The sequence below is a fragment of the Lactuca sativa genome, chromosome 6 (genome assembly GCF_002870075.4).
Source record: "Lactuca sativa cultivar Salinas chromosome 6, Lsat_Salinas_v11, whole genome shotgun sequence".
NCBI lineage: Eukaryota > Viridiplantae > Streptophyta > Magnoliopsida > Asterales > Asteraceae > Lactuca > Lactuca sativa.
In genome coordinates, this window is record NC_056628.2 from 175,991,006 (window position 1) to 176,000,104 (window position 9,099).

Sequence of the window (9,099 nt, forward strand, 5' to 3'; positions counted from 1 at the left end):
TATGTTATCAGATTTTATGAGTTTTCAGGATACATGTTTTATGGTTTACACTATGGCAATGATATTTATGTTTGATAAATGATTTTGAAAACGAAATTTTTGGCTTGTATTTTTGGGATGTTTCACTAACCATGTATTTTTTCTATTCTATGAAATTTACCTCTCTTCCATTGCTCTAAAATTTTACCCTCCCTATCATTTCTTTGTGTCGTGATTATTATAATTCTTTGTTGTTTACGAATTAAGTAGTTTTATTTTGTCATGATTAAGATATATTTTTCTGTATTACCTTCTTGTAAAAAATATGAGAATGATTTTTTTAATTTTTTTATAAGCGTGTACCTAATGGTTTCTCGTACCAATGACATATCGGAACAGCACAAGACATATAAAGTATAAAGAGTATTGTAAAATGTAATGTAAAGATAAAGGCAAACATTATATTTTTCTAATATTTTGTTGGGTAAATTACACCATTGGTCCCTCATGTATTTGTCAAAACACATGCTTAGTCCCTATTTTTAAAATTAACTCGGACCGTCGCTAATTTGTTTTAAACTTGCACGATCCATCCCTATTGATATGAAATGACTATTTTTCCCTTATTAATTTCTTTTTTCACTTTATTTTATTTATTTTTATCATATATATATATATATATATATATATATATATATATATATATATATATATATATATATATATATATATATATCCCCTTTCATTTCCCTAGCCCCTACCTTTATCCCATCTTTCTCACCCATTCTTGTCACCGACACCCCCATCTTCTCCAAAAATTACCCATCCCACGAACCACGTGTTCTTCAACATCACTCTGCCACCATTAGTGTTTCACCGTTCTCGATTTGCAGCAAATCAGAAGATCGAAAAGAGAGAAGGAAGATGCAATTTATGCTTTCCTCAAATTCCTTTCTTATTTTTCTTCTTCTTCTTTGAATTCAATCGTTCATCTCTCTCACTCTCTCTTACAAACCGCTAGCACCTCCTGCAATCACCACCAATCATCACTCAAACCTCCAAAAATGAATCTTGAACCTTCAAATTAAGCCAAAATAAACCCTAAAGTTATAAATCGAAGAAGATGGAGATTCAAATCGGAAAAGAAGGTTCAGATCGAAACCAAATCTTCTCCTTCGAAAACGGGAGGGAGAGGGGATCACGTTACAGGAGGTGTTTAAGATGGTTTTCAGGGGTTGATTTGGCGGCGGTTCTAGGTGATTTTTGTGAAGGTAAAGTTAAAAAATTAACGGGATGGAGATGGTTAACGTCGAGGGTGGTATAAGGCATATGGTAGTTGTTTGGAGGCAATGGACAAATGACGTTCGAATGTTGCAGGTTGTACGAAGGTGGTTCCGACTAAAGTGGGTTTTTTCCAGTTTTAAAGGTAAGGTTTAAAGTAGGTTTGGTTGCGGTTTGCAATGATGAATATGGGTGCGACAAGGGTGTTCCTATGGTGGTTTAACCCGACAAAGGTGGAGGTAGGCAGTTGGTGGTAGGTTTTAAGGTGGTATAAGGTATTTGATAGAGGAAGAAGGGTGAAATTGGGAAGGTGCCGATGGAAGTATGGTGTTTGAGAGATGCAGGTGGTGTTCATCTGATGATTTGTTGGGATGGGGGTACGAGGTGTGGCCCTATTGCTTTTTCTTTTATTTTTAAATTAAAAATAATAATTATAACATTAAATTAAACGGAAAAGAAATACAAAAGGGAAAATGACACACACGCCCTATAAAGTTTCTAGGGTTGACCCTTTTAGTCATTTAAGTTTTTTCGTGGATTTATGAGGGAACCAAGTTGTGGGCAACCTGTCTTTTTAGTCCCCTTTACTTGTTTTAGCCGGTTTAAGGGACATATAGACAAAACTTGGGGCCCACCTCTCTCCCTCTCTCTCTCTCTCTCAACAAACAATCCTTAAACCCTTAAATCCCCAAATCCATTATGCATCTCATTATAACACATACACTATGAATCACATCCTCTATTCTTCTCAAAATTGATCGACAATCTCCATATTTTCTTCACGATCAACCGACACCCACCTGATGTCTCCATCTGAATCAATTATAGGTCTCTCTCCCCTTTTATCTTCTCTGTTCTGAATACAGACATCAGGTCGGCTTTCATCTTCTTTGTTCTGAATACAAACATCGGGTCCTTTAGTATTCAACACAAACGGGTTAACCCTGACCCAAAGCAACGAGAAGATCGAAGCAAGAAGTATAGACCATATAACCACAATAGCCGGGGTCCTATTCTGCTTTCCCATGAGTCCTTTAAGAAACGGATAAAGATGAACAATCGCACAAAACGCAAAGAACAACTTCCCAAATAATGGGCCCCATGATTGGTACCCGATCACCCAAAATTGCTCGTTCCTCCACCACTCCTCAATGCTGACACCGCTCCACCGGAGTTCGAGGATTCCGGTGGTGAAAATGGAGAGAAAAAGAGAAATGAAGAAGAGACTTGCTAAGGTGCTAATCTCCGGCATGATGAACTTTCCGGTGATGAGGCAGACGGCAGGGAGGGTGCAGTATGCGAGGAGGGGGAGGGAGGTGAAGGGGTAGACGGTGGTGTTGACATAGGATAACTGCTCGAGCCATTTTAGGTTACCGCCTTTGTAGCCATACCAAACGGGGTTGTGTCGACTGAAAAAGATCTCGACTAAGCCCAGGGCCCACTGGAGGACTTGATTTAGACGATCCGAGAGATTGATTGGAGTTGATCCTTTGAAAGCGGATCGTTTTGGCATACAATATATCGACCTCCATCCACGGCAACAACAGTGATAATGGGTGGGTGTGGGTTTGTTGGCAGCCCAAGAGAACACGATGGTGGGTGCTGGCGGCGACTCTTGGTGGTTTCCGGTGGCAATGGGTGGTCGAGGGTGACAATCCTTGACCTCTCTTGTTCCCCCTTCGTTCCTTGGCAGTAATTCAATGGGAGGGAGGGAAAAGTTGACTTTCACAAAGTCCAAAAGAAAGAGAGAGAGAGAGAGAGAGAGAGAGAGAGAGAGAGAGAGAGAGAGAGTCCAAGAGTGGGGAAAATTCAAAGGCAATATAAGAAAATTGGTCAACAAATGTCAATGTGTCAAAGAAGTAACCGGGTGACTTCTTCATTTTGGCCAAAATGATGTAATCGACTCGGCAAACACAACTTCGTTCCCTTATAAGGCCACAAAAATTGTTTAGGGACTAAAAAGATAAACCCTAAAAAGTTCGTAGGGCATTTATGTCATTTTCCCAATACAAAAGTATATAATAGTCGTTTTATGTCTCGTAAGTGATGAAGCGTGCAAATTTAAACTAACGACGAATGAAATGTGCAACTATTAATCAAACGATGGGATGGTCTGAATTAATTTTTTAAAATAATGACTAAACGCGTATTTTGGTATATACACGAGGGACGATTGGTATAATTTACGTTATTTTGTATGTTGAAACCAATATACTTTATGACACCATATATTCACATAAGAAAAAAAGTATTAAAAAATGTAATTAGTACCTGTGAGTCACCTCAAATAACATCGATACGAAGAAAAAGGAAGAAACATCTCCAAAATCTACACGTGAAAATCTCATAAAAAATACAGCACACGTACAAAATAACACATGCTCAAATAATATCGAAGTAGATTTCTAAAGTGCGAAAAGCAAAGTTGGTTTATGGGTTTCCCTATAAATAACAGAGCTGCTGAAGTCCAGAAGACATCAACTTAATTAAGCAAAAGAGAACGGAAAAAAAAAATCAAAGAAAACCATGATGAATTTTCAGACACTTGTAAAGAGTTATGAGAGCAACAAACCATACATAGCAATGCTTCTAGTTCAAGCTATATATGCAGGCATGGCTTTGTTATCCAAAGCATCCATTTCTTCAGGAATGAATCCTTTCATTTTTGTTGTTTATCGTCAAGCCTTTGCCACTCTCTCACTTGCCCCATTCGCTTACTTCTTTGAAAGGTCCAAACTTTTATTCATCTATCGAGTTCTATCTAAAGTAATTTGTGATCAAAATCTTTTAGTTAATTAATCTTTTCCTAAATTTGTGCAGGAAGGATGTACCTCACTTATCCTATACCTTGATATGGAAGATTTTCTTCAGTTCTTTAATAGGGTAATTATATAATAACTCCAATCTTTAGCTAACTAACTATCTTGTTCAATAATTGGCGTATCATGCTTTGGCTTCTATACTCAAACTTACAACAAGATTACTTCAGGTTAACCATAACTTTGAATATGTACTATCATGGACTCAATCATACATCTGCAACGTTTGCTGCTGCCTCGACTAACCTGATTCCAGCTATTACCTTTGTGATAGCTCTTATTCTAAGGTATATATGGTCAAGCTTTAAGTAAAATTCATATACTATAAGATAAATGTTAACTAATCAATACTTTGATTTGAAATCTTGTAGGATTGAGAGAATCTACATAAAAGAGTTGCATGGTTCGGCTAAATTGATTGGATCAATAGTTTCGGTTTGTGGGGCTCTTGTGTTTGCTTTTGTTAAAGGGCCATCTTTGAACTTCATGACATGGTACACTTCTGGAGAAAACAGTGAAGTTGCTTCAACGACAAATCAGTTCAGTTCAACAGGAGAGTTTATTAAAGGGCCCCTTACAATTCTTTTCGCAAACATTCTTTGGTCTTGTTGGAGCATTATGCAGGTTAGTTGACACAACGAAGATTTTCATAGTTATTAATTATATACCTTTTTTTGTTTCAATCTTTCGTCTTTCTAAAGCGTCGTTGGGTTCTTCTTATAGGCACCTATTATGAAGGAATATCCAGCAAAGCTATCTCTAATCACTCTTCAGTGTTTCTTTAGCATGATACAAGCAACACTGTGGGCCGGAGTCATGGAAAGGAACCTATCATCATGGAAGCTTGGGTGGGATGTTAATCTCCTTTCAGTGGCCTACTGTGTATGCACTATTCTTTTCATCTTTTCATCTTTCACATATTTATAAATTTCATTTCGTTAGGTTTCGATTGCATCTATTTCTTCATGCATAGTTGTAACGATGTTAAGTCACGTAGGATTGAGGGTAAGCAATTAAAGAAGCCGTAGTAACTTTATTTCAAAGTTCCATTCATGTTATTAGCACTTATTAAAGTTTTTTTTTTTTCCTTTAGTTCGCACTATATTTGGTCACTATCATTGGTTATCTCAAGTGCTCATTTTGACTTATATGTGAAAAACATTAAACATCAAATATTTGTATGGCAGAAGTTCACAAAAAAGTGCACAAACTCACACAATAACTGTTTTGAAAAGAAGTCGAAGGCCGGGTTGCTAAAATCTGTTTTTTTTTTCTTCAAAGGTTTAGCGTGGTCACAAAGTTCAACAAACATTACAAAAACGAATTTATAATGTATATTTAAAAATTGGGACACTTTTTTTTTCTATTAAAGAGTTCAAATTTGTCAGCTCATTTAATTTTCTTATTGAATTCATGAGATGGCTTAATTAGACTTATCCATAACAATTAATATTGTCATACATGAACTTTATGATAATCCCAAAACTCTAGGCAAAATGGCTAACGCTATATATGTCAATTTAGTGCCAACAGTGGAAAGGTGTACGTTCCATAAAGCCTAGACCTATAACTTATTGGTGTAGGGAACACGCCTTGAATTCTATATGAACATTATTGTTCCTCACTTTGTTTCCTGTACCCACAAAACCGAACTCATTACACACATAGAACACCTTTTAAGATTGTTTGTTGTTCAAAAAAAAAACATAAGAACAGTACTTCACTGCTACTCACGACTTGCTAATTTTTGTTTTACACGTGACATATTCTGACGACACCATACCAAATACCAATATGCCCATAACTTAAGGCTTAATTGTGTGGTTTACTGAATAAAGCTAAGATTAGGGGACAAAGAAAAGTATTTCTCGAGCACTATGCAAGCTGACTTCCACTCTCTTCGTTCCAAAATTAAAGTATTTCTTGCCTTCTTTAGTTGGTTCACTAGAAAAATCGTATATCATATATTTCTATTTTTAGAGTATAGCTGATTTGGATTTTGTGGGAATATGATAGGGAGTAATTGTAACAGCATTTACATATTGGTTGCAACTATGGTCGATACAAAAAAGGGGGCCAGTCTTCACTTCTATGTTCACTCCTTTGGCTCTCATCATTACTGCCGTCGTATCCTCATTCGTCTGGAAAGAAATCATTTACGTGGGAAGGTTTGTATTTGACTTTCTTTAAAATTAATTAATTAATATGTTATTTTCCAATAAACCAATTAATTAATAATTAAGCCCTAACTTTTCTTGAAACCCTATATTTTAACCCTAATGTTCCACTTTATACCAAAAAACCGATGAGCAAAATTACTGCATAAACTTTGTACATATCAAGAATGAAAAACAATATTTTAGGCTATATATTGCCCATAGGCTTAGTGTAAAGTTTTAAACGGTATTTTACTTGATGTGATCATAAATTTTACATTGATCATTAGGACAACTTTATGTTTACATATCAATTCAAAAGTTATATATGACCAATTGAAAAAATTGTACACTAAAGTAATTACAAACTTGACGTATCATGTTGCAGTGTTTGTGGAGCGGTGTTACTAGCAGCAGGATTGTACCTTGTTTTATGGGGAAAGAGTAGAGAACTCGATGGTAAAATTAGTGAACAAAAACCTGAAGAGGAAACCACGTTGGAGTCCATTAAAACGCAAGAGTGAAAATGTGTCAAATCCTAAAGACAAGTCTGGGGGGCCAGATTGTGTCATAGGCACGCACGAAAATGGTGGCCATCACTCAACACAATGTACCCCATCAACATGGCCCATAAAATATCACACAAGCGCATGTACTATATATCTAATAATGAATCAGATCTTTTTTGTTTTTTTTGTTTTTTTTTTTTTAAAAAGGTTTTTAGCTTAATTCGAAGTGTCATGTTATTTGAAAATAAGCTAGACTTAAGGATTATTCGTTACATTATTAATGGCTGATGTATATTTAGGAGTAAGTGTTATCTAAGGGTTAATTTAGTAATTAGAGATGCAAGCATTTATAAGTCGTTAACTGTCAGAAAAGAGAAGTTAGGACGGTTATATAGAAGGGTCGTAACTGTTGGGTTGAATCGTTGTGTTGGTTGACTTCCTTATATGAACGCTTGTACTATGTAAACTTGTTCTTGACTTTATAAATAAAATTCTTAGTTTTGTATGAAAGAACCCCTCTCCCTCCTATCATTTCATTATATACTTATAAAGCGACCATATTTATTTGAAACTCCCATTCATTTTTCATTTCACCACATTCATTTGAAACTCCCATGACTTTTCCATTTCTTTCTAATAATGATTATAAGTTGGTTAATAAGTTTAAATAAATATAAAACGTAAAGTCTAATTATATATAAACTAAATTTCAATATTAAAAGAATATATATTTTCTTCTACTTATAAAGTTATGTTTTTAACTTTTAACATATTATACTTAATTTATTAGGTCTAATATGTTGTTGTATGTAAACCATTATCATTTTAAAGCTACAACTTTTCAATAATTTATATAAAATACTTAAATTGTTAATTTAAATATAATCTTACAGCATCAACTTAAATATAAATTTTAGTTCTACTTAAACAACCTAAAAAATATTTTGTAAATAGTTAAAAGTGATAAATTGTAGTGTCTTTCTAATAATGATTATAAGTTGGTTAATAAGGTTAAATAAGTATCAAACCTAAAGTGTAAACATAAATAAACTAAATTATAATATTAAAATAATATTTTTACTTCTACTTATAAAGTTACACTTTTAAATTTTAACATATTATTCTTAATTTATTAGATTTAATATGTTGTTGTATGTAAACCATTATCAATTTAAAGTTACAACTTTTGAACAGTTTTGACAAAATACTTATATTGTTAATTTAAATATAACATTACAATGTCAACTTCAATATAAATTTTAGGTCCATCTAAAAACCCAAAGAACATTTTTGAATAGTTAAAAATGATAAATTGTAGTGCTAAATGCAAAAACAAAACTGTAATAACAATTTAACTAAAATATTTTCTAAAGATATTTTTATAATCATTAAAAATTTCAAATAATTAGCTTAAAATAACTTACAATAACAATAGTTAAAAATAACTCTATATAAATGATTATATTGTTACCTTTAAAATAAAAAAAATTGTTTGATATTTTAAATAATTACAATTAGAAATTAAAACGTTAAACAAATATATTTTAAAAAATTAATTAATAATAACTACAACTATAAATAACATTACTATATATTATATTTTATTTTATTCATGAGTAACCCGTGGGTTGAGGTCATTCAAAAGATTGAGATTATACAGTTTTAATAGATGTATATATTATCATATAATTCAAAATAGAGTAAATTACATGAATGGTCCCTATGGTTTAGAGTAATTTGTGTGTTTGGTCCATGGCTTATATTTTTTTAACTCCAAATGTCCTACTATTTGTTTTTGTTACGCACGTGGTCCATGTCTTACCTAAAAAGACTATTTTTTCCCTTGATTTTCTAATTTATTTAAATAAACACACCGCCAACCCCACCCATTCACCTTACCTTACATACCCCACAATTTTTCCTATTTAAACAATAGTCTTTTTAGGTAAGACAGAGATCAAACGCGTAACAAAAACAAATAGTAAGGACAACGCGCGTAACAAAAACAAATAGTAGGCATCTTCCGAGTTAAAAAAAATAAGTTAGGGACAAAGTGCGCAAATCACCCCAAACCATAGGGACCATTCATGTAATTTACTCTTCAAAATAATCTATATATTATATCTCCTTAGTATATGAATTATTATATCAAATTTAACAATAACATTATTGTTATATTTAAAAAAACATGTAAAGATTTTAGTTATATAGATGCTTCTGTGCAACGCGCGGGCATTCGCCTAGTGTACTCTATACGTATAAGGGTGCAGAAACATTCTGTAAGTCTTGTGTTTTGCGATTTGTTTCCATCGAATATTTCTTAAATACAACTAAAAATCCTTGTTCAAAAAATAA

At 33.4% G+C, this 9,099-nt stretch overlaps 1 protein-coding gene across 1 annotated transcript; it reads left to right on the forward strand.

Annotated features, from left to right (window-relative positions):
• The first annotated feature begins 3,727 nt into the window (after positions 1–3,727).
• On the forward strand, positions 3,728–6,924 carry LOC111890608 (WAT1-related protein At1g43650). The gene is made up of 7 exons (XM_023886709.3): positions 3,728–3,989; positions 4,081–4,143; positions 4,250–4,366; positions 4,451–4,703; positions 4,803–4,961; positions 6,096–6,247; positions 6,624–6,924. Exons 1-7 carry the CDS (start codon positions 3,787–3,789, stop codon positions 6,757–6,759), a joined length of 1,083 nt encoding a protein of 360 aa, XP_023742477.1. The 5' UTR covers positions 3,728–3,786; the 3' UTR covers positions 6,760–6,924.
• Positions 6,925–9,099: the final 2,175 nt, after the last annotated feature.